Raw genomic sequence first — 26,197 nt, forward strand, 5'->3', positions numbered from 1 at the left:
TTAAGTTTTTTGAGTGGAAACAATGGTAGATATGTGCTATGTAGTGCTTTAACTGTCTTGTTTATGGGTTTCCCTTTTGGCTGTAAACCTTAAGGACAGTATACAAGAAGGCATTTCCAGTAAAGCTGTATTTAATAGTAGCTGACACAGAAGGTTGTACAGCTCATCCAGTTAGGTTCATCTGGCTGGAAACCGTTTCCTGTTTCAGCTGCAAGTAGTTAATTTGAATTACATTTAGTATGTTGTTACCCTACATTAATATTAGGAATCCTAAGTTACATCTTGAGAAAAACACTTTCTTATTTTTTTTTTTTTCCCCTTCAGTATTTTCCTCATGTTTTTAGATGCCTGATTTTTACCTCAGTGTTTGTGTACTAGTTGTGCATTTATTGATGTAATGGTCCTGTTAAATTGTTATTCAGTATTCTGATGTAGTCACTGGAGATCTACTTGTTTCCATTTGAGTTCTTTACCTATTACATCTGTTTCATTGACAAAAAGCTATTTACACATTACAGTTGTAAAAATGACTACAACTGTTTCTAAGATATGCAGATTCAGAAATTGGAGGTGAATCTGCAGACGTGGTGATAAAGGTACCATGTAATCTCTCCAGTTTCTGTTAAAATGGGGAAAAGTGTTTTGCAGCAGTGAGAAACATTTTCATTAACATTTTAGTTTATTGTTGAGTTTGGAATCCTTGATGCGAGAGGCTTGTGATGCTCATGAGCAGCAAAGTTCCCTATTAAACAAAGCACTTAATATAGGCTTAGTTAAAAGTATGATTATTAAGATACTAGTGTATTGTATCTCAGCATGGGTTTAAAATGCAAGTAGAGCAAATTAATGATGGTGATAACCTTGAAGATAAATAACTGTAGGAGTTTAGAGGGGTATAAATTGTTTTTAAATTGCACTGTCATTACTAGGGATTGCCTCTGTGAATGGGATGATAGATTTGATGTGTGCATGATCCAGTTTGTGCAACTCTAGAGGTACAAGTATTGAGTATGGGTTGTGCTCCTTGAGGGGCATGAAAACTTCCGATTATGTGTAACACAACAAGCCCCCACACTTAAATTTTACTTTCAGAAGTGCATTTTAAATGGTAATGGGTGTATTATCATGAGTATCTCCAGTTTAATGGAATGTTGGGAAATGTGTTGAGGTATATATATATATATATATAAAATCTAATTTGAAAAAAAAACCCAAGTTTTTAACAATTACAATAAACCCAAATCCAATATAAGAGATACTTTGGGAAAAGACAGTTCTTTCGCACTTTTTTTCTACCACAAAATCCTGATACATTTTAATTACGTGTTGTCATGATTTAATAACTGATTTGAAAATGTTTCTGCTAGGATACAAAGTGTTAAGGCTCCCCAGATACAAAATGACAATTTTCAGTGCATTTTTATTCAAGCTCATAGTCTTAAAACCAAAGGTTGGAACTCCGAAATGCAATTAGATGGTTTCAGTTTTACAGTCAATGTAATAAGAAAAGACATAACAATTTTATTCAGTATGAAAGAAAGTTTTGTGGTTTGTTGTTATTTCATGCTTTATTCAATATTTGAGGCTGTTTTTCAGAATTTACTTAACATTTTATGGCAGTTCCTAGGATATGGATTATTTACTGAGATTTATCACTTACTGTTTAATGTTTTGCTTTTTTAATTCCATTAGGACAATGAGAATGTAGTAAAGACATGAGTAGAACTTAATGTTGAAGAACAAAGTTACAAATAGTTGCATTTTCCATACAGTATGTAAAGTGATATGGCAATGGCAAAGTACAGGAGAGGTTCCACATTTTTAGGTGATAAAGAGACTGCACCAATTCCCTCTACAAACAGGTTGATGTGTAATGAGGAGTGGTAGTTTTGTTGGTTTGAAGTGGATTTTGAAAGGGAAGTACTAGGATTTGTAAAGAGTTACTGTGCTGATCTGCAACGGAATTTTGAACTAAATCTCACTATGTTGTTGAGCACTTTTTTGCTCTTTATTATTTTTATTTTGGTAATACTGCAAATTCATTATGAAAGGAACCTATTTACTACAGCAGCAGTATTTCAGTGTCTGTCATCAATGGAATAAGATGCTTTACGTGGAGTACAAAGTTAACATAGTGCTTAAAATGTTGCTACTAAATTGGTCTTGTGGAGTACTTTATTAGGGCAGAGAGAAGGTTTCAGTTAAAACAGTTTATCGGAATTATGCTAAACAAGGGGATTCTGTTTGGATTTCTATTTGTGTTTAAAGATGAAAGACTAATGTTTATAAGACATTCCAATATGTATTATTTCAGTACTTGTAGGCTTACTGGGTGTTTTAATTACACTTATTGTGAGATGGATCTCAAAATTAAGACCAGAGTATGTTTGTTTTGTCCCAGTGCTATCAATGAGTTCATTGTTGACTCCATTTACTGTTGAGAAATAGTGCCATAAAAGATATTTTAAGTAACTTGTTGACATGAATTTAATTTTCTAAATAATGTGCACCTTTATAAACACATATAAGAAAAGTTATGAGGGATATACCTTGCTCTGTGTGTTGAACTGGTTAACTTCTGATGATGATACTCAGTGCTTGGGTTCTGTATAGATACTTCTATACTATGGTACTGTAATTGTCAGAGTGATTAACAGTATGATTCAACCCGTACCAAGCAGGGGTTTTTTCTTTCTACGTACTCCATTGAGATAAGGCTTGAATATTCATCTTTAAACATGAAACACGTGAAACTGACTCATCTGGACAGAGTTTGTGCACCTACTTGTTTAACACTTTGTTTTTAAAGTAATTTAAAAATGGTATCGTTACAACAGTCTACTTAATAGCTGAGCAAATAAATACAAGGAAGTGATATTTGGATGACAGGAAAGGGGATACTCTCCTTCTCTCTCTTCCCCCCACCCCCAGCTGGCAGAAAGTACTTCCTTGTTTTAAATCGGCATTGCTTGCTATCATAGTCATCTTGGCTTTTTTTTCTTGCATTTAGAGCTATGACTATTATAAGTCTGAACTGTAGTATAGACTCCTGACAAACTTACACCAAACTAATATTTACATTTCAGTTCTGTAAAACTCACTAAATAGTGCATTGTAAGCTAGGTTTCATAGATGTACTGTAATACAGCTTGTACAGAGTTTTGCATGTGTATGTAAGGGATGGAGATGCACCCTGATAAGCAGTGACTGTGACCTGAGGAGCAGGGAATGAAGGCTCATTGAAACAGAATAAGCAACAAAGCTGGTGGAACCTGTTTTCTTCTGAATTTGTGATGCAGGGCATCTAAGTGTTCCATCGTATTCCACTTGCAAAACATTTAGCGTTCCTCTGCTGTCTCCTCTGTACCTTTCTCTTTGTCATTATGCTTTCTTACTTCCAGGGAACCATTTTGCTTTGTAACATCAATACCACTCCCTTTTCTTGAGCACACAGTTCTAAGTTCACTCCCATAGTGTATGGAGAGGGAAAAACAATGCATACTCTGCTTCTTAGATGCTATGCCAGACTGACCAGAGCAGGAACTCTGAAACTGGCAGTAGTCAAGATCTATTTCCTCTTTCTACAAGTTTTTAGGAAACAGATCCTTTAGAATGCAAAAATAGATTGTCACATATATGGGAACTGGAGAGTGTCAGGGCTGCTTGCTCATTCCATCTCCTGTGGTTGCATTTTTAATAATACCGTGGAAGTTTCTATAATTTGTAGAGGGGCATTTAAAAGTTTTTAAAGTTTTCAATAGTTTCACCAAGGGATTGTTTAGTTATACACTAAAATATTCACCTTGTACACTGAATATCAAACCATGTAATAATCCTCCATAACTGAAGACTGAAATGATTCTTTACACATCTTTTCAAAACCAGAAATCTTGCAGTATTATTTTCCAAGCCAGGTACTTTGTTCTTGCTGGTCTTATGGAGGCTAATGTTAGTCGTGCAGTAAATGCACTTGCTTTGCACAGAACCTCTGCTTCATGTGAGGTCTTCCATGGCTATTGATCGTACAGTGGGCTCAGTATTCAGCTGCTTCATTGATGTGTAGCCCCACTGCTTTATGGCATGTTCTGCAGGTATTTCTTATAATGATCAACAGCATTGCTGGGCATTGTACAGTAGTATTTTTTGATTGTGATGCATCATATAATATTTAATTTATGGTTGGAGTCTTCCTGCTTGCTTTTGCAAGTGAAGTAACTAGGACTAAAATCTATGCATGCTTCTATTAACTGCATTCAGTCACTCTCAGATGACTTTGAAAGTACTGGTGTTCTGGCTTGGCTATTATGAAAATAAGATTTCATTGGTCGTTAGGGGAATGGACATAATCATATCTTTTGCATATACAAGATGTGTAGTGTTGTCCCTGTGTTAAAAAGGCAACTATTTTAATCCAGTAATGCTTGAAAACATATGATTTCTGGATTCTGATCCAGTTTTCAAGGTAGGGTTTCCTGGTATATATCTTATGTATGCTTGTATTCTGGTTCATGATACATGCTTTGTGTTTGTGTGTGTGTGTGCACTCATATTTTTCTGAAGTGGTGGTAAAGAAGTCCAGAGTATCTTGCCTCCTTACTAACGTGTAGGTAAAGATGTTAAAGCTCAACCACAACAAACAATCTTGTTCACTGACAAGCATGATGTGAGGCGGCTGTGATGGGTAGCAGTGAGGAAAGACACCTACAACCATGTTCTGAGTGCTATAGACTATGTTCCTAGAACTTCCTGGGGAGAACAAGGAGTTAGTGCACTTGGAAATCTGCTTTCCCTGTGGAATGAGGCAGGCAGTGAGCATGACTTGGAAGACTGGGGCAGGAGTCCATGAGAGAAATGGAAAGCAGGCCCATAGGTAATTTACAATAGGTAACTTGGGAAGAACTGACATTCTTGTTATATCGTGATATTGTGAGGTAAATATGCTGTCTAAGTTCATATGAATATGCCCATCCATTAATTGAAGAGTCTTGGACTTACAGGAGTTGAGATGGCATTCCTTTCTTTTGTGTGTCCTAGCTGTGAACTTTTGTTCTGCTGGTAGCAGTAGTATGTATGAAACGGAGTGCACCATTGTAATCTCTAATTCCAGTCTCCTGTGTCTTTCAGATGATGTGCTGATCTTCAGATGCAGAACTTGATTCTTTTGTGGTTCTGCCTACTAATTCCAAAGTAGTTGCAAATGTTCCTACTTTTGTCTACGGTAGATTCTTGCACTTTCTTGGAAAGCAAATCTGTCACACCTGTGAAGTTGTTAGCTGCCAAACAAAACATCCCCTCCTGCTAGACCCGACTTTCCATCAAAACTTTCTAAAGCAGTTCCCTTCCTGCTGGTCTGAGGTGATCTTTAAAGAGAAAAGCATAGACTTTGAATTTCTCTTCCTCAATTATAGTTTTCCATGGTTAGCTTAACTTTAGAAACTTGACTTGATATGTGTGTTATCTTGCAGCGTAGCTAGATCTCCAGTAGTCCCGTACTACTTTTGAGTTGTTTGCTCCCTTGGTCATGAAAAAGTTTCTCTAATCGTAGAAACTGACTTTTAAAAATCAAAGTTGACAGTATTGGTTTGGGTTTTTTTTGAGAAAATATACAAAAGTTTAACAGGCAAATGGATTTTTCATTCATGCTATGAAGTTATTAATTCTTTATTCCTTGGAGGAGATGAGTCTTTCATCCAGAGAAAAAATGATTTTTACATTTCATTCATTTTCACTTTGCATATTAAGCATTTCAAGTCACACTGTGACATACAGTTTACTGTGAATACCAGTCTCTCTTTGCAGTCTCTTATTTTTGCAAGCAAAACACCTTTGTGTCCAGAAGGTCAGCCTGCAAAATGTTTTGAGAAGTTCTTTTTATGAGTTCTTTTTCCTTTCCACGTCTCTAAAAGAGTAGTAGATTTTCTTCATACTATCCTGAGTGTATTTTCTATACCTAACTTTTGGTTTAATATGAATTCAAAATACAAAGTATTGTTCAGTTGATGTATACGCATTTGTAATTTATTTTTTTTTTCAATCTGAGTACTTCTGCTTTATTTCCAGTGTGGTTTTGGCTTTTGATGTTACCAGCTTTCATCAACTTTGGAGGCTGAGATTTTTAAAGGATTGATATTTCCAGCTTTCGTCAACTTCAGAGACTGTCGTATCAAACTGTAAAAACATTTCCATTTTACTGAATGATTCATTAGAATAAACTCTAGTTCACTGTATCATCAAATTACTAATTAAGTCTCCATTTCACTGACCTCTACTTTGATCATCTCAGGACAACTCAGCTGAAAGCCTTAAAGATCATATTAAACATAGAACTGCATCTGTCTAAATTACTGTAATTAAATATAACAGCAATAATGTAATATTTTATAAAACATTTTGTTTGAAATGGTGACATTTTGCATAAATTATGCTGCTGTCACTATATTCTCTTTTGACTCAATTGACTGCAGTTGCTGAAGTGATTTTTGCCATTTGAAGTGCTGGCAGAAGATTCTACAAAAGCAGCACTCAGACAATAGAAAAGCAAGAATAGGGTCTTGCTCAGGGAATATCCAAAAAACAGTTGGCATCAAAAAAACTCAGTGCATCTGTGGATAGAAAAGCTGTGGTTTTTTATTACTCTAGGAAAAGCAACAAATCACTTAGCCACACAACTGCAGGTCCACAGCAATTCAACTGAGAAAATGCGTCTGATTATATAACTGCACGCTGGTCACCAGCAGTTTTTCTTTACTCAGTTAAAGCCTGAAATCTGAATTCCAGATAAATTTAAACAATAGATTACATTCTGCATAATGTCCTTCCTTCCTGCATCAGCACTCCTGCAGAAGACAAAATATTTTAACTTCTATAACAGAGTTTAAGTTTATTAAACATTATAAAGCCACTACTTCACATTAAGATTTTATCAAACTCTTCTTGTGAAATATCCAAAGTGTTTCTATGAAACATTATGCAGCTTGCATTTTTACTACTTTTTTTTAAAAATGAAGACCAAGACCTTGAATTAAGTTCCAATGATTCAGTGTTTTACAGGAATGCAATGACTCTAGTCTGAGGCAAAGAACTACTTGATGTGTGCTACATTATGGGAACCATAATTAGACCTAAACATATTAACGACAAGCTACCTTATTTGTCTTCAGGAAAAATTAAGATTCTAAAGTCATACCAGAATTATAGTATGTTACACTAATCTACTTCTGACAATGCGTTCCAGTTTTTCTCATCTTTGAAATCTCTTAAACACCTAATTGTTTTTGTTTCTATCTTCATGCATTCCTGCTTCATTTTCTATCCCAGGATAATAGCTCTTCTATTTTACTGTCTGAACTAATTATCACTTCTCTCATCTTGCTTGCTTGTTTATATAATTATCAGTTTGCTCTTACAGTCCCTTTTTCCCAAAGTGTCTCCAAAGTTGGTGAAAGCTGGAAACATCAATCCTTGAAAAATCTCAGTCTGGTTTAATGCCTTGCTTTGGGCAGACTAAAGATTTGGTATTCATACTGTAAGCATTCCCTCTATGCTCATCCCTCTAAAGAGATCCTCTCTTTTTATTGGTTCTGGAGGCTTGTTTGGGGGAAAAACGGGTATCTGTAAGAAGGGTAGAGTAAATCCTGAGTTTAACCCAGGAAGAGCTGTTTTGGTTTTGATACAGATTTAATTCAGCTTGGCTTTTTGCTCTGATGCTTCAGCTGCCCTTATTCTAAGGCTTTATGGTATCTGCAAAAGCCCACTGAGTTTAGAACTGCATACCTGAAGTATTTGTAACATTGGTTACAGTAAATAGTCTGGAAGTAGAATTTAGGGAGGTAACATTTGTTTTGGTCTACAAAAATTTTGTGAGGTGTCAATTTTGTTTATAATGTAGAGGCTTTGGACTACATTTCAGCTTTTGAGTGGGCAGTTTCTACCGGAGGCCACATTCAATTAGTTCACATTAATCAATTTAATGATATTCAGCTGCACTTTAATAAACTGTTTTATTTTGTTGTTTGGGTTTTGCTTTGCTGGGGTTTTTGTTTGTTTGTTTTTAGAAAGTCTGCTCAGCTGCTAGGGAGTTACTAAACAAACACCAATACATATTTGGCTTGGAATATGGCTGAGAACATACTTGGCTATCAAGATAGTAGTTAGCCAAATATTGTAGAATGCACTATTTAAAAAAACAAAACCGCCTGCCTTTTGCTGATTTTTAGTCAATGCAGTGTTCACATTTCTTAAAGGCCCCAGCCAAATTAATACACTTAAATACTTATTTTGGAATTTCAGGCTTAAATTTTATCCAGATATCATTTGGCTCGAATTACTAATACTAAAGGCTGACATAACTCATTAGGTTCAGGCAAGCTACTGAATCTGCACAGCTTTTGAAAACACCCTTCACAGGTTTGGGTTTTTTGTTTGTTTTTCAGTGGGTTTTGGTAGTGGGGGTTTTTGTTTGTTGTTGTTTGGGGTTTTTTTTTGTGATGAGTGTTAAATAAATTTGGCCTTTCAATGCCTTTCTTTTTTAAATTTTACTGTGAAGTGTATTTGGATTCAGCATACAGGGAACATAAACTTTGCAGTTTCTTGTCTGTTTGGATTACTAAGTAAGTGTTAAGAGAAATGTAAATGCTGTTCTAAATGAAAATTCTTGATTTTTCTGCTATGGCAGACTTTAAACATAAAATACAAATACAATTACAAGTTGTAATTAGTGTGTCTTCAGCCTGTTGGTCGTTACAGACTACAGTCAAAGATTTAATATATTAAGAATTTCCCAGCTCTTGAAAGTGTGGTACTCTTGACTATTTGTCTTTGTTTTGTGCCTTTGCTTTGCTGGAACTTTCTTAAAGGCTAAGGACAGGTTTACTTTCTTTGGACTCTTTTGCTAGAGCTGGTTATGAACTGTGTGTATAGATTTGCTTTATTAAGTGCTTTTCATATGCAGACTACACCCAACTTAATCATGCAGCTATAGTTTACATTATTTTTCTTTCAGTGGGTAATCGTAAGAGTAGAAGTAACTTTTGTAGTCAATGAAATTACAAGATAGCTGTTTGGTGGAATGTTCTCTTAGTTACCTAATACTGATTATTGGTTATATATTCATTATCATAGCAGAAAAGCTCCACTTTGGAATTAAAGGATTTTTAGGGGAAAAATAAATACACTTGCATTGCTAAAGTGATCAAAGATTGTATACAACATAAAATGCAAGTATTGTTTTTTACAGAATGAGGTGGTTGTAGTGACTGCACATATGGCTTACTGTTCTGGTGTATGGCTGGTGTGTAACTGATTTATAACTTGAATTCAAGTAGCAAGCATTATCGCACAGCTCAAATAAATGAGATGTTTTTTCCAGTGCTGACATGATTCTTAACTAATTCTGAGTATTTTTGTTTCTAAAGGATCAGTTTGATAATTTGGACAAGCATACGCAGTGGGGCATTGACTTCTTGGAGAAATATGCAAAATTTGTAAAAGAAAGGATAGAAATTGAGCAAAACTATGCAAAACAACTGAGGTAAGGATTTTTTCTCTTCTTGAAAGATTCTGAGCAATTACTTGAAAATATACTATCATATGATGGGCAACTATGGGATGTTATGAATGGCCATTTTTCATTTACAGAGTGAATAAGATCACTAGTTGTTTTTTTCATGATAGAGAAGCTTTTCTTTACCAGTCCAAACCAGAAAATTATATTTGGGGGTGTACTTGCTTGCTCTTTTGCCTTCTTACATCCTTCTCTTCCCTCCTACCCTTCAAATATTTGAACTCAAAAGAATTAGGACTTAAATTTTAAGATTCAGAACAAAACAATTGTGTATTTTTCCACTGACTATGAGCATGTTTGTTGCAAAGTGTGTTATCCATGTCTGCATTTTTTTTTGTGTGTGTGTGTTTGTGTTCAACCAGCTTCAAGCCTCTGCTGCTAATTGATTTCTCAGGTTGAACTGGCAAGAGCTACACTACATTGTGTTAAGAAATCTGAAATAGTTGAGTAGAACTTGAGAAAGCAGATCTTCCTGTCCCTAAAGCACACCCTTTCCATAGCTGGTCTTGTCCCTTTGGGTGAGACTGCAATCCAGCCACCCTTTGTCTTACCTCTCCAGTTTACTTCACGTTGTTGCCAAGCAAAAGATCTTTTAGGTCCAATAGGAATTTCCTCTCAGGGATTGTACAAGGATCATACAAGAGAAGGAGCAGCAGTAATGAAATGGCAGAGAAGCACATCCTTCAGAATAAAGTAGGATTGATTTTTACCACAAGGTGCACAATATAGTGCTTGAGAAACAAGATTTGAAGTTCTCAACTTGGCTTTCACCATAATCTTTGCTGTTCTGAATTTGTTTGGGGATTCGGCTGGAGCTGCTGCCTATCCTTTGTCAGACTGAAACTGATAGCAGGTTCTCTCTGGTGTCTTCCATCGTCTCATCACTGGCAAACTAGGTTGTCACCAGATACAGAGTTGAGAAATCCTTCCTCATAAATGCAGTAGTGAGGTTTACAGCTGAGGGAATGGGTCTGTCTAGTCTGCTCATTTCCTTTGTGACTTCTTGATCAGTTTCTTTTGATTCAGTTGTCTATATTCATCTAACATAAAACCCCACTACTTTGCTGAACAATTTTTTTTCTTAAAAGAAATAAATACCACTTTTCCAACGCTGGTGTGGAAGAACTTCAGGAGGTAAAGTTTGAAGCATGCACTGTACCGGTTTGCAGCCCAGTTTTGATTTGATTTCACTTGTCTGTTTAAAAATGGAAGTGTGTTTTATTTGCACAGATCTATCCAGATCTTTTCCTTAGATAGTATGAACAAATGCCATTTTGCTTAATTATGTGTTTAAAGGTTCATTCCATAGCTAGCAAGTTGAAATGCTGTGTTTTTACTGCAGGATTTGCCTAAAACTAGGAAATTTTCTCTATTCATCTGTTTACTCTTTTGGGTGAAACTATTGATTTTTCTCAAAACTGAAAAAGTTATGTCGAGTACCCCTTCTGTCAGATGTCTGGACTGACTGTCCATGTGCAGTAAGTATGACAGTTTTGGGGAGCACAGGTCTTGCTGCTCACATGTTGTACAGTGTATGCATGCACTTCCTGCCTGCTGCCAAGGAGGGTCTGGACAGCACATTCACAAGAGGGTGACTGATTTTCTGCCAGTAGACCACTTCCTGAAGTTACTCTTTGATATTCTTACTTGCATATTGCTTGGGAGAGAACTGATCGTTATCAGTGAACCGTCTTGAGATTTCAACTTGATTTCAGCCATTGCTGTCTTGAGGACATTCACTCTTTATAAACTATGTAAAACAGCTCTTAGGTCTCAGGGGATACTGAGATTAAGGAAAATTTTCACCTCCAGAAGAGTTAGTCATCCTGCAACTTGCTCCTGAGATGTTCTGAGAGAGATCTTGGTGGTGGATTATGTTTATGGTGAATTTTAATAATAGTAGCATATGGCCTGTGAGGTAGATGTTACTATGTCTGATTGAAATTTCTAGTTTATAATATTTTTTTTTTTCCTTTTGTAATGAATAGGATCTCAGAAATAGTGTTGAACATCTCTTCATAATGACCTTTATAACTGAGATTTATTGTGCCCTTGTTCAGTAGATTCATAAACTGTATGGTGAGAGGTTACCTCTTGGAAGTTCTATGGCTCTCTTAGTGCTTGGATGGGAGATGAAGAGGAAAAACAAGTTTAGTGAGGGAGATAATGCCATTGATGTATGGTGGTATTTCTTTTCTGTCATGGTTTCAGTCTGGGCCAAGAACATGGTTGAGATTGTTGATGAGTCTTATTCTCATAAACCAAGGGATGAAAATATGAGTGAATTTTTCATAGCAGTTGTTATAAATTAGAGTCAGTGTCCTGGCAGAAACTCATATTCGCTTGATGTATTCCCTTGCATTTTGATAAGCTAGCTATCTATTTATTTATTTTTGTACTGTCACAACTTAGTGATGGGACTTTCCAAGTGCAACAGCGCTTCTGATTCTTCTTGGAGGTGACAAGTGATGCATGTACTGCATATGAGGAACTGTTTGATTGAACTGACTGTATTCTTACTGTACACAGTTATTGCGGTTTATGGTTGCTGAGTAGATGCAGAAACTATAGCCTGTGGGAATCCTGTCCCGATGCTGGATTTAGGTTGTTAGTCATTCCTTGCTGTTCTTTGATACTGAGGAAAAGTATAAGAAAAGTTGAAACTATTGAAACCTCAAATGTCTGTAGAGGAAAGAAGCAAACAACCCTGTCTATAAAGCTTGCCTTGTCTTTGCAGTATACTTTGTCAAAACAAAAAGGAACTACAATTTTATATTTTGGGGGCTTTTTTAGGTAATTTGAAGGAAAACCTTAAGTTTTGTGTAGTTTAGCTGTCAGCTAAAGTATTGTGGTACCCCCAGTCATTGTGAAATTTATTATAGGCTGTTTCTGAGTTGTGGTAATGTGAATCAGGACACATGTATTGCAATATGCATTGCAGATGAAGAAATTTAATTTTTGTATGATTCTTTAATTTGTTCTTATTTTATAATTGTCAAGAAATGGATTTAATATGTGCCAAATTACTGGGTTCTTGGCTGAACTTTGTAATTCAATTCTCAGAGCTTGGTTTTTTGTCAGCGTTGTTGCTTAAAAGGTGAAGGTGTGTTTTGTTTACTTCTGCATTGCACACAATAATTCTGGAGATTCACTCCCTTTTTATTCTGTCTGAATCATTACTATACTTGACAAGACAGAGGAGGTCCACTTTTGTGATGGGTAGGCAGTAATAAAAGTTATACCTGCAGTTACAGATGAATCTGCTACCCTGCAGAACAAGATTTCTGAATTTGATCGGCTTCTCTATTGTCAGTTTAAAGGAAGTAGCAATGATTTCTCATGAAGTGTTTGAGTGTTTCATTTTAAAGCTGTATGTTGTGATCTCTGGAGATGTCTAGTTAATCTAAGCAAATATAATTTTCACATTCCTTCTGCATACCACTGTATGTAAGTGGTTTTTGTTTCTCCTAGATATAATATTAATATCTGTGTAGTGACCACATTTTTATATCCAGAATCTTGGAAACATTATTTAACATGAGTGTAAGCTCAGATGTAAAGTTGTGGACACAAATTATCACCATATGTATTCATTTATCAAATCTGTGTTTGACTGGCCTTGAGAATTTAAAGTGTTATTACCCATAGATGGATATAGCAGATGTGTTTTGTAGTGATGTTTTTGTGAGCTAAACCATGCAATTTCATAGTGGTTCCAAGGCTATTCCGCTCAAATTTGATGTTAAAATTTTTAATGATTCATCTCTGATGATATTAGCAAATAGAGCTCATTATTACTCTTTTCACTCAGATCATAATATTTATATGCAATCACAGAAGCCATCAGAACCCCACTGAAAGTATTACTTGATATATAAATATGAAATGCCTTTAAGTACTGCATTTTTAAAGTAAGTTGTGAAAACACGCTTCCAAGTTCTGCCTTGTGTTATCTAAAGGACCCTTGTAAGATGACAGAGGGAATACTTTCTTCCTTGAAAGTAATTAAAAAGAAATATTTTTTTCATGTAGTTTTCTGTATGTGTATCTTCTCAAAAGAGACTCTAAAATACCATCTTCTTTTTCATTCTTCCTTAATAGGAATTTGGTTAAGAAGTACTGTCCTAAGCGTTCACCCAAAGATGAGGAACCCAGGTAAAAATGTGCATTTCAACTTCATATATAAGAAATGAGGACTACAGTACACTTGTACACTCTGCCCTTTTATAGGTTTTGGTTGGGTTGGTTGGTTTGTTTGTTTTTATCACTATGGGTTTTGTTTGGTTTTCTGGTGTTTTGTGGTTCTGTTGCTGGGGGGGTGGGTGTGTGTTGGTGATTTTGTTTGGGGTTTTTGGTGGTTTTTTTGGTGGTTAGTGTCTTTTTCTAAGATAAAGGATTAAATTGGCTAATGCAACAAAAGAATTGTGCTTGGCTTCTTAGAGTTCTGTTACACTTAAGCATAAAACCTGAGTTTACTTCTGTTAGTATTTTAAAGTAGTAAACATGGCAGGTTGTATGTGCTCCATTCCAAGTTAATCTATAGTGAACAGAAAGTTTGAAAGCAGAAGTTTAGTATGCTATGTACAGTCTGGTAGTATTTTTTCTAATAGAAAAAGCACTAATTATTTTTCTAGTAGAAAAGCAATTGTGTCCTTAGGCTATGGGGGTTTTTTGCTTAGTTCAGTACAGCTTTTCAGTGCATTTGTACACCAATACAAATGTCGCTATACATTTCTATACTGGGGCTTGAGTGTACACAAAATGGTTATATTTTTGGCAAGAAGAGCTCTTAAAACCACTGACTTTGACGCGAGAGAGAGTAAGTGAATGCCTTAACTGTGGAGGTGCAATTTGTGCTAAGCGACTTTATGATTACTTAGCAGAGAGGTGCTTGTTTTGCTGTCCGTAGTAATTTTTTAATTAGAAAAATAATTCCTTTTTTCTTTAGGGATAACTCCTAGAAAGAAAAGAAAGTGAGCAAGTTTCAGATTGCAGCCAGAGCACATGCTGTGCATAGAGTGCCTGGGATTTTCTTTAGCTCTTTCAACTAGTTAAAGGTCCTGTACCACAGGGAACGGGATTTCTGGTGCTAGGATGGCATTTGGATTCCCCAGAGCCAAGCCTACGGAGATGGCAGTATTTCACAGCCAAGAGAGAAAGATGTATTTTTTTAATGTGGTGCTTGTTTGTGTTTTTTTTCCTTTCTTCCCTTCCACACACACTTTTCTACCCTTTGCCCCTCCTCTTCCCCCCTTTTTAGTGCCAGCCATAGTGGCACCTCACTTCAGCCAAGAGGTGGGCAGGCAAAGAGGCAGCTGACTCCAGAGCTGATAGCAAACTTGTTCTGAGTGGTATGATTGGCATGTTCCACCCTCAAGACTTCCAAGCACATCATCTCTGCAGCAAGTTCAGCCTCCAAGCCTAGGGATGTATGTATCCATTCCCAAGCTCAGGCCTCTCAGTTGACAGCTTAGGAGATACCACTATACCACAGGGCTTTCCAGGTAGTATTCTTCTTTCTTTTCCATCCACAAAAATCCATATTCTTATAAAATGTGTTTGAAGAGACATTGCAACATGCAGTACACGCTAGGCTTAAAATAGGCTTTCCCAACTTGCCTTTCTCCTATAATTCAGTAAGCATTAAGATAAGGTTTACTGTAACAAATTTATGATTATTTTTTTAATTGATTCAGGAGTACAGACTATGCTGAAAAAGCCTGTCTCACTTTTTGTACTCGTGTGTTTGTGTGCTTTCTGTCAGGTTCACTTCGTGTATTGCCTTTTTTAACATCCTTAATGAATTGAATGACTATGCAGGACAACGAGAAGTAGTTGCAGAAGAAATGGGACACAGAGTCTATGGAGAATTGATGAGATATTCTCATGATCTGAAAACTGAGAGAAAAATGGTAATTTCTGTGGTTTTATGTGATAATAGTTAGCAAAATGGGTATGTCTTCTCATGAATTGATGTATTTATTTACCCAGTTCCAGGCATTTGGCAATCAGTAGGTTTTGTAATGCCTGCATAAAATAAAAGTTATTCTGTGTTTTTGTACTGCTTTACTACAGTTATTAAAACTAAGCTCTTGGGAGATAGTGGTTACTAGTAACCTTTTTGCCAGTGTATTTTTTCTCTTTGATACTATTCTAACATCATCAGTAATGTGTTCCAAATATTTCTGGGTGATCCTGAACACCAAAGCCTTGTCAGTTAGAGCAGGGACTAATGGTAATAGTGCTAAAATATGTAAATTAAACTTAACTGTGATGTTTTTAGCATCTTCAGGAAGGGCGAAAGGCTCAACAGTATCTGGACATGTGCTGGAAACAGATGGACAATGTGAGTTTGTGTTTCGATGTGGTCCTTTTGTTTTTCTCCTGTCAAATATACAGCCTAATGGGACTGTTGTCATCTGTCTTGCTTAGGCTTTAACATTTAGCTATATTAATGAATGTCCAGATCAGACTGACTAACATCCAAAATACAGGTCAATGGGTTTATGGTTCCCTGTTGAAAAAAAAACATTTCATGTGTAGGTTTGAATGAAGCCTTGGTTTTTATCCAGCATAAAGGAATCTGTTTTTGATGTGGCTATACACACTTCTTTGGTTGCTTTTCCATGGATTTTTTGTTTAGAGAGTACTTAATAATGACAATTTATTAATATGAATGTGAATCTTAAATCACTGTATTTAACTTGAGTTTGTAGGTTTGTTACTTGAGGTTTATTCAAGAGTACCACTATAGACCTATTATACTTTCAGGAAGTAGAATTACTTTTTAATAGAGAAATGCAGGAATCAAATGTCTCTACAAAAACAGATTGTAAGTTCCTTTTTCTTGAGAGACTTTGATTTGTAGATGAGAAAATGTAAAATTCAACCAGGTGTTCTGAAGATGCATTCTAATATGCTGGCTGGTCATAGAAATCTATTATATCATTGGTCCAGATTATCATGAAGCAATACTGGAGAGCTGAATTTCTATTTTATTGTTGTGGACCCAGATAATCAGTGTCTTGTTTCAGTATCATATCAAACAGTTTAAGTCATCACGAGAAGATCAGTGTGGTAGTTTTTACATGCTATCACCCTTCACCAAGATAATTCCCACACTTCAGCTCAAACAGTTGTGATGCAGTCTACTGTATTTACTTAAATGCAAAGTGAGTCTTTCAAATGCATATAGCCTTTAATGGACATGTTAACCTCAACTACCTTCAATTCCACTGAATCAGGAGAGCAGTGCTCACACACACAATCTCCTTTACTAATCTATCTCTAGAGATACTAACTTTTTGAGATGCAGATTTTCCTACAGGCTTGTCTTGACAACAGCTGGATAATTTGAAGATCAAGTAGATCGAATCCTGCTGTCTGTGCTGCTTACAGCTAGGCTAGTTTATATGAATACTGATGATACTGGACGGATGTGTTAAGATCTTATAACATAGACAAGTCTTTCAGACTACCTTCAAAATAAGGTAGTTGAATTTATTCAATTAATTGGTAGAAGGGAACTTGAAAATTTTATTCTTACAAGTCCAGATTTAAGTTTTCTGGCCCCTAGCTTTTATTTAGGTTATTGAAGTCAGTCTAGAAAGTGGGCTCGTTTCTTTATAATTACCTGTGGATCTTTAATTCTTTTGGTTTTTGTAGCAAACCTGCAGTTGTTTCCTTGCTAGTGCTTCAGGGTGAGACTTGATTGCTGTGTGAAAAATGCCTTTATTTAAAGGTACCTAGTGAATGTAAGATAGTTAACTAGGAGCTTTGATATTTGGAATTCAGAAATACTGTATTGTAACTCCCAAATGGAGTAGTGGTCACAGTAAGTTGTGGCTTTTGTAGAGCAAAAAGAAATTCGAGAGAGAATGCAGAGAAGCAGAGAAGGCACAGCAAAGCTACGAAAGACTGGACAACGACACTAATGCGACCAAGGCTGACGTCGAGAAGGTGAGAGTGGCGCCATTTATTTCTTTACTCTCTATTGTAAACAATATTTTATTTACGTGTTTATTGTCACTACTGAGTGTGTAAATTGTGAATAAAATGCACTTTTTTTTAATGTGCAAAATCAAAGTTGCCATAAAATATATGACAGCACAGAGAGGGAGCATATTTTCGTTAGTGTTAAAATGGTGCTCTTGAGATGATGACTATCTTCCTTAAACTGGCAGGCTTGCTATTGAGTATCATATGTATGTGTTCATATCATATGTGTGTATGATACGTATGTGTTCAGTCACTTCCATGATTTTTACAACATACATTTAAGCAATGTGGCAAAGGGACTTCTCTCTGTATATAGAACAAATTGTGTCTGTAGACCATTGGTATGTATCAAGTCTCACATTCGTTTTATTTCAGTTATAAGACTGTCAGTTTTGATTAGTTGTGATTAGTTGGGGTTTTTTTGCCTAGCTGGTAAAATAAATCAAAATAGTGCTGTAAGTCATTGAAAAGAACGAGACATGTTTGAACTAATGAGTCTTTCCTGCTAGGCTAAGCAACAGTTAAACCTGCGCACACATATGGCTGATGAAAACAAAAATGAGTATGCTGCACAACTACAGAATTTTAATGGAGAACAGCACAAACACTACTACATTGTCATTCCTCAGATTTATAAGGTAAAATAATTAACAGAGAAAATACATCTGATCTTCTAAGGCAGATTTTAAAGAGATTTTACAGACTAAGATTTTAAAACTTGAAACTTAATTTTATTTTAGTGGATAATTTTATCAAGAAGTCAGCATAATCTTGATACAGTCATTGTGCTTAGACTTTTAATGAAAATAGTATCTTACATTTTCTGTGGAGAAAATATTTACACAGTCTGTATTTTATAAACTGTAAGTATTGATGAAGAGGTGTGGCAACATAAGCATTTTAGACATCTGGGTGAGAGAAAACTAAAACAATCATTCTAACAAGGTTTGGTCACTAGTTCTGACACTTAAGTGTGTAAATGCTTTGAGAGATGAAGGAGAGCCTATAGCTCATTGTGACTGTGTGGTTTAATGTATCTCATGTACAGGTATGAACTAGGTGAATTGAAGGCAGAAGTACTTCCCCACCACCACCACTTGGCTTATTGAAGAATGTTGTAATATTTAAACTGTTAACAGCACTGCAGTAGATCTGGCATTAGCACACTAATGGAAGAATTGTAGTCAACTCCCAGGAGAAACCGTTTGATCCTCTTTGTAGCTTGGACCAGGGTTTTGGTTTACTCCCTTTATTTCTCTAGGGCAAAAATCTGTTATTATGGTAAAATATTACTTAGGTTTTTTTGAAATCTCCAGTAAGAGTCGAGAGGCCTAGTCCTGCTGTCTCTTGGGAGTACATTTTTATCATTTCCTTGATATTTATTGGAAAGTATAAAACTAAAAGCAAGATAGAGATCTTTATCGCCAGAGAAATTATTTGGAACTAGGAGAGAGGAGATGCAGAAATGAGTCTGATTTCTTTACTGTAGTTTTCATTTCTGCATAAAATAAATATTTTAAACTAAGTAGTTGGCTGTAGACACTGTACCCATGCTTTAAAAAAGAACAAGGAAAAGAAAATCCAGTCCTTTTATTTTCAAAAATGATGTAAAGCATATCAACTTCATGATTCCTTTTTTGGGCATCTTAAGTCTGTGTCGGGAAAGGCTAGATTTATTAAATTTGCTTTATTAAGCAAATAAAAGCACTGGGAAAGCACAGCAATTCTGCACTATGGTGGTGACCACAGTATTGGAATACATTGGGATTGTGGGACAAAAAATCTGCACACAAAAAGTTTATTTTATCTTGCTTTGTGCTTGCAGCAACTTCAAGAAATGGATGAAAGGAGGACTATCAAACTCAGCGAATGTTACAAAGGCTTTGCTGACTCCGAGCGCAAGGTTATTCCGATAATCTCTAAATGTTTAGAAGGGATGATCCTAGCAGCGAAATCTGTTGATGAACACAGAGTAAGTAGAATTGAGTGACTTGTTAAATGTGCCTGTGCAATTTAACTGATATGGAAGCTGTGGAAAGGAGAAAGGCAGACTTACCCCAGACGTCTATCTTTCTGTTGTCAAATGTTTGTCTGCTTCAGAAGTGTTGTGACTTCAGTTTTAGCCTAAATGGTCACTTCCACTTTCAGTCTCTGTTCTGTTCCTGGTTTATTGCTTTCTTGTGATCAGAAGGTCTTTGACAGTTTCTCACTGTATGTGACTTGGGACATAATGTTTTGTTTGTCCTGAAACATCCTAGAATACCAGTGTGGTTGGTATTTTCTGCAGTGTGTAGCATTAATCTCAGTGTGTTCCATTAACAAAGTATCGGTTTGTGTCTCGTTTGATTGCAGCTCCTGGCACTTATTCCTTCTAAATACAGGTTATTGTCTGTAACATCATACTACATCTAGTTTGTTAATGTTATTGTCATGTCAGTGCTGATGTTGAAGGATTAGAAGGAGTAGTTGGCCTTATAGCATGTCCTGTTTTATACACCAAGGGTTATCACAAGTTTATTTGCTGGATTCTAAATCGTGGGGTGTGCTTTGGTTTATGCTCATGGTAATACTGCTGAGAAAAAAGGAACAGATCTTTAACTTGATCTATCCAAAAGCATGAATTCTGAGCTCTCTTTCCTATCTGTGCATCTCTTCAAATGAAGGGAAAATGTATGTCTCTGTTTATTTATCTCTGCTTCTTGATGGATTTGCTTGGTTTGTTTTTTAAACTCCTTAATGTCCTATGTTTAGGACTCTCAGCTAGTGATAGACTGCTTCAAATCCGGTTTTGAACCTCCTGGAGATTTTCCATTTGAAGATTACAGCCAGAATATTTACCGAACTATCTCTGATGGAACCATCAGTACACCAAAGCAGGAAGGAATGAGAAATGATTCAAAAACTACAGTGGGAAAGGCTAAAGGAAAGCTGTGGCTATTTGGAAAGAAGCCAAAGGTAACAATTAAGAAATTACTATTTGTAAAATGAAAATGTGAAGGCCTAGAGTGCATGGAAGCAGTGATTTTTTTTACATTAAAATAACTCTCCCCTTGCCTACCACTGCCTTTTAAAATCTGCATAAGTAGAAGTAGATCTGAAGGTTTGATTAGGTTTGGATACTACCATATTACAAATCAAGTTCTCCGTGGGGGAAGATTTGTGTCTGGGAATGTTTCAAATAATTATTTGATAGCAGTATCTTCCCATGTCAAAGTTTCCGTAAAGACTCTCTGCAGTTGCATAGAAAAAGGGATAGATAATTTTGCATGTAAAAATAAGGGGAGGGAAGAATACGCTTTGGAATTGGGCAGACTTCAGAACCCCTTCCTAAATGCTGCAATTTCTTGCTGTCTGTATATGGAGATGTTACATAGTTTTATGTCTGCTGCTAATTTTGAAAACTTTCTGAGGTTTGTCTACCTCAGTACTAAAGCATATGTTTGAAGATCCACACAGGTATTGGCCCAGAAGAAATACTAACATGAAATAAGGAAAAATATTCCTTATTCAAAAAAAATGTAAAGCAGAGAAATTACTTGAGTTTCAGTTAACAGTTCCTGTGCCCCATGCATAGTACAATGCATGCATTAGCTATGTAAGTGGACAATGAAGCATATACATATTTAAATGTTATGCTAGGTCTTCATTTAATACCAGAGTGTATCAGTGAGTAATTTTAATTATTCCTACAAGTTTCTGTGAGTTTATTTTAATGCTCCAAGTTAGTTTCTGCCATTTATTATGGGAAACTATTCTTAGAGCTTGTAAGTAGTAGGATTTATTTTCCACTTAATAGGATTCCAAGAAAACAGATCTTTACAGAAAGGATATAGCTCATTCTTCTTCAGTGTATTACTGATCTGCAGCTGTGTTACAAAGTGAAAATGGATTGTATAATTAATGATTGATGATAGTTCGAATGCATTCATGCATTAGTGTATTTGTTGCATTTGGCTGCAGAGGTGAGTGAGAGTCAGTCTGTTCTGTAATTGGATCATGCTTACCAGTTTGACAGCAAAACATCTTTCCAAGGATTTTGGAGAGGGAAGCTATGAAAATCTGTATTGGTTTAGTCTGGACCTTGGCATTTACTGTAGTTATAAGAAGTAACTTGATGAGGGCTGAAGAAAGCTGACAGCACTTTCCCTACTCTTTATTCTCCCCAGTTTGTTCACTTTGTATGTAGCATTTAGAGAGTCAGCCTTACTGTTTCCTGTACAGAATCACAGATATACACGTGTACATACTGCATGTATTTCTTCCTTGAGGACCTGGAGGAAATGGAAGATTATGTCCCTTTGTTTTTTCAGCTGTTTTGGGAAAGGATGGAGGGGCCATCTACAGCACCTGAGAGCAGAATTGTTACCAGGAAATACAAATTTAATTCCAGATACTATTTATGAGTTTTAAAATATATGCTTAAATTAGCTAATATAAAAAACATGCTAATTATTGTACCCAGAGAATTCATGGTAGCCTTTGATCATTCATTTAGCTGAAACTGTGTCTGGTCTTGACTTCCAGATATGCATTTACCTAATTTGGATGTAGTTAAAGACACAAAATTTTTTTGGAAAACCAATGAGTTGTGCTGCAGAGGAAATTGTACACAAAGGTTGGATTGAGAAAAAGTACCAGAGGTCTGAGAGAGAAAAACTGAGAAGAAATTTGCAAAAAGGAAAGGGAGAAAGCTCTGGTGATAATAAGAATGCCGTGCAGCCATCATGTCAGCCCAGCTTGACTACAGAGCTGGAGCATAATTTCTGTTTCTCATTCTTCATAGATGGTACCCAGTAGTTCTGGTTTTGTTTACTGGGTAGGGTACATCAAAATGTAGGAAAAAACAATGAGCAGGAATGCAGAAGCTTCGAGAATGGCTGTAACTAGAGCTGGGCAAAGCAGAACTTCCTGTTTGAGACAAAAATCAGGCATCTGTTGGAAGTGTTGAGTCTGGAGCTTTTTTATATGTTCCTTCATTCTCTGCACCAACCTTTAACTGACGATCAATTCCTGTCAGAAACCTTTAAAAATCAATGCAGTTGTAGTGTAAATGTGTCTGGAATGTTACAAGCTGTTTCTGTGTTGGATGGAAATTCTATTTTTGTAAGACAGAATTTTCATTTTAAAAATCACTTTGAACATTTGGCTTATTTATTGCTTTCTTTATTTCCACATTAGCCACAATCCCCACCCCTAACCCCTACTAGTTTATATACATCCAGTACTCCTAATGGGTCCCAGTATCCCATATTCTCCATTGAACCAGTGCATTATTGCATGAGTGACATAAAAACAGGGAAGCCCAGAATTCCTTCTTTCAGAAGCCTCAAAAGAGGGGTAAGTTTGATAACAAGTTCAAATGCATGATGGGCTATGAACAGTGTGTTTGTGATGTGGCTTTTGTAATGCTCTTCACCCTCATTATAAGGCTTACTTTGTTCAAAGTAACACTTCAGCAATAGGTCACTGTTAGGATACTTTGTTTCATGTTATACTGAAGTTACCAACAGGTTAAAAGTAAAACAAAATGGAAATGGTCTTCACCACATTCCAAATACTTGTGCCTGAGAGGAAGGTGTTATAAAGAGGGTGCTCAGCATGCGTTTGATACTTTTCTTCATTGTTGTTCACATTCACAAATGTTTTCCTACCATCATGTAATGTATTTTTGCAGTAATTTATCATTGGGTATATCACCACAGAAAATAGACAACAGGTCAGATGTCTTACTTGCTTTTAATTGAAATAACAGTACTTGATTATGTCACTGAACCAGGAAGGGAGACATTAATTTCTTTTGTGTGCAAATGCTACAGCACATGTTGCTTGCAGATTCCAAAACCACTGATTTTTGGAAGATTACATTTTGATGCATTTGCTGATTAGTAAATGGTTCTTGTTTGTCCAAGGGTCTTGTCAGTAAAAATAGTGAGAAATCACTACCAAATACGTTGTTCTGAGAGTTACCAGTTTATAGTGCCTCTAATTTGTAGTGCTTATTCTGCAAACAGAATTCGTTTGGAAGTCAACAACAGGAAAATCTTAAGTGGTTTCCTCATAACGTTTATGGTGCTAGTGATAAATGTACTGGCACTTTATTGTTAAATCTCAGCAAAGCATAGGCTGCCCACTGTATGTATATTTTTGTGACACCTGCTGATCCAAGTAATGACAGAATATGATGCATTTGATTACGTAGTCATGATTTGGTGATACTTGAAAGCAATATTGCCTTAGTGTTTTAAGTGCTTCAGGGATGGTTGACTGCTACTGACATAATGTGGAGACAATGCTGCATCCCAGTAAAGTTAGGGTTTAGAAGCTCCATTACTGTCATTTTGAAATACAGTGAGTTGTACACTGAAGATGTCACAGCATGAGTTAAAGTTTTATTTCAGGCCCCAAGATATCTTGGAAATACTGTTTCTGGTTAGATTTTTCCAATTCTATGGTTAGAAAATCGTGGTGGTCCTCTAAGTATTTTGTGAAAGACAGTTTCTCCTTTTCCCATCTGAGTCACTTACATCATACTTAGTTCTGGTCAAGAAAATTGTGTTCCTTCTTCAGTACTTAGTGAGGAACTAACTGGACTAGCTAGCTGTTGAAATGGCAATGTCTTGGTTACACATCCTTTCAATTATCATTAAATGCATTGGCTCCTGGTCTACAAATGAACATCTCATAATATTGGTAGTTCTAGAACCTTACTGAAGCAACACAGAATGCTCATGTAAAGTGGTATCTTTTTTCTTAATTCTTACATTTAATTGTTCTTCTTGTAAAAGTGAACGAATTAACATAGAATAGTATGCCCCTATCCTACAAATCTGGATTAATACCACACAGTATTAAATAATTAATCTCTGTAAATCTTTAGAATTTATATATTTTGACATTCCTGGCAAGCATTTTAACAGACACCACATTCTCATGTAGTAAGTGCCTTTTCAACTAAAATGTAAATTGTAATTCTAACAGATTTTTTTTAAATCTCATTGATCAGTATTGTATTTGTAATATATCTTGATTCAGGGCTTAATAACTGTTAGTTGTTTTTCACATTTTGTCTCTGCTAAATGTTGTCCAGTGGTACTGACATGCAGAACTACTGAATGCTACTTAATTTGCTTCTGCTTCTACCGAGATGTATCCACGAGCTGGAGTACACCAGACAGGAAGCACACTGGTGATTTTGTTTTAGCGTGTCCTGTACAAGATTTCCCTCAAGGCACTGGAGATCACAAAACCAGACTGCCCTCGTTTTGTGCTTCATGCATTAGATTTGCCTGTTGTGATGTATAGCAAAAGAAGCAAACAGTAGCTGCATAAAAGGTTATTGGACAAAGTCTTTAAGTGTAAGCAAGTGCAACTTGCTTTATCAGTGCTGCTATTGTGTGCTGCTTGTTAATCCTTTGAAAGCTTAACACTTCCAGATAGTGGTTATGAGAGGTCTTTGCTTAGTGCCACTTAATACATGTACATGTCCCAGGGTTTAAAGGGTGGCTACAAAAAAGATGGAGACTCCCTTTTCACAAGGAATACCATGGAAAAGATGAGGGGTAATGGGTACAAGTTACTCCTGGGGAGATTCTGATTAGACACAAGAGGAAATTTTTTCACAGTGGGGACAATCAGACGTTGGAATAATGTCCCCAAGGAAGGTGGTGGATTCCACAACGTTGGAGACTTAAGATGTAGCTGGACAGGGTGCTGGGCCATCCTTTCTGGGCTGTGTTTCTGCCAAAAAAGGTTAGATCAGATAATGCTTGAGGTCCCTTCTAACCTGACATTCTATGATAGATGCACTCTCAACAGTGATATGTAGATCTTATGTGTATGTGTTTTTGTAGAAGACTCTGTCTAATGTTGAACAAGGAGTTTAGTTTGCAGCCGTGTTGTCTTTGGAATTCATTGAGGTTCAGTGCAGGTGTTTACTTTCCTCATGCTGGAGATTCTGATGTCGTATGTGTACCCCAGTTGACAGCCTTAACAATTGCTCAGGGTCATAAATGGTCAGGTATAGATGTTTAAGTTGTTTGGCCCTTCTCTGGAAAGGATTGTCCAAAGTCATGGAAAGAATGGTAGCTCTTCCAAATGCTGTGGCATCCCATGTTTTGTTTGCTTCCTTAAGGATAAACTCTTAACTCTTTCAACATCTTTATCTGGACTGAAACATTTCTAGGATAGCAGCAATTACTCAAGATTTCAGAAAGTAAAATTACTAACTTCTGAACATGAAAAAGATCTTTGTGTATTGTAGTTCTACTGTGATAATAAAGCAAAAACAGTCTAAAACTTACACTTGTAAAAGTGAGGGTAGTGGATTGATAGCTATAATTAAATGATTTGCATATGGCTGGCCAGTCCCTCATCATCATCAAGTTCTGCTATTTTGTGCAGTGTTGGCTGTGTGTGTGTTTCTTCTCCTACAACAGAAGTTCTTCAGCATATTAGTCAAAAACCTTCATTAAACTACTTTTGAATTGTAGTGATGTTTAGAACTTTGTAAGTTAAACTACCCGCTATCGCTTTGTAAACTTTTTAATGCAGACTTCTTAAAGCAGAAGTGCATCTCTGGTTATTGCATTTGGCTTTATTTGTGCTCATAGAAAAAGGGGGGGGTGTTACAATCCTCAA

General features: G+C 36.2%; 1 protein-coding gene across 4 annotated transcripts in view; it reads left to right on the plus strand.

Annotated features, from left to right (window-relative positions):
* Positions 1 to 26,197, plus strand: part of FNBP1L (formin binding protein 1 like) — a 46,470-nt gene that overhangs the window by 12,536 nt on the left and 7,737 nt on the right. For 3 of the 4 annotated variants that reach the window (XM_068141291.1, XM_068141293.1, XM_068141292.1), the window contains exons 2-9: positions 9,414 to 9,529; positions 13,664 to 13,717; positions 15,327 to 15,474; positions 15,846 to 15,908; positions 17,417 to 17,521; positions 18,070 to 18,198; positions 19,386 to 19,532; positions 20,312 to 20,515. In XM_068141291.1, coding sequence (XP_067997392.1) covers positions 9,414 to 9,529; positions 13,664 to 13,717; positions 15,327 to 15,474; positions 15,846 to 15,908; positions 17,417 to 17,521; positions 18,070 to 18,198; positions 19,386 to 19,532; positions 20,312 to 20,515 — 966 coding nt within the window. Of the gene's footprint in view, positions 1 to 9,413; positions 9,530 to 13,663; positions 13,718 to 15,326; positions 15,475 to 15,845; positions 15,909 to 17,416; positions 17,522 to 18,069; positions 18,199 to 19,385; positions 19,533 to 20,311; positions 20,516 to 22,738; positions 22,898 to 26,197 lie in introns of all 4 variants that reach the window. The other variant, XM_068141294.1, reaches the window with a different exon arrangement.

The sequence above is a fragment of the Melanerpes formicivorus genome, unplaced genomic scaffold, assembly GCF_026170545.1.
Source record: "Melanerpes formicivorus ecotype bairdi unplaced genomic scaffold, bMelFor1.0.p_v2 SCAF_7, whole genome shotgun sequence".
NCBI classification, from domain to species: Eukaryota; Metazoa; Chordata; class Aves; order Piciformes; family Picidae; genus Melanerpes; species Melanerpes formicivorus.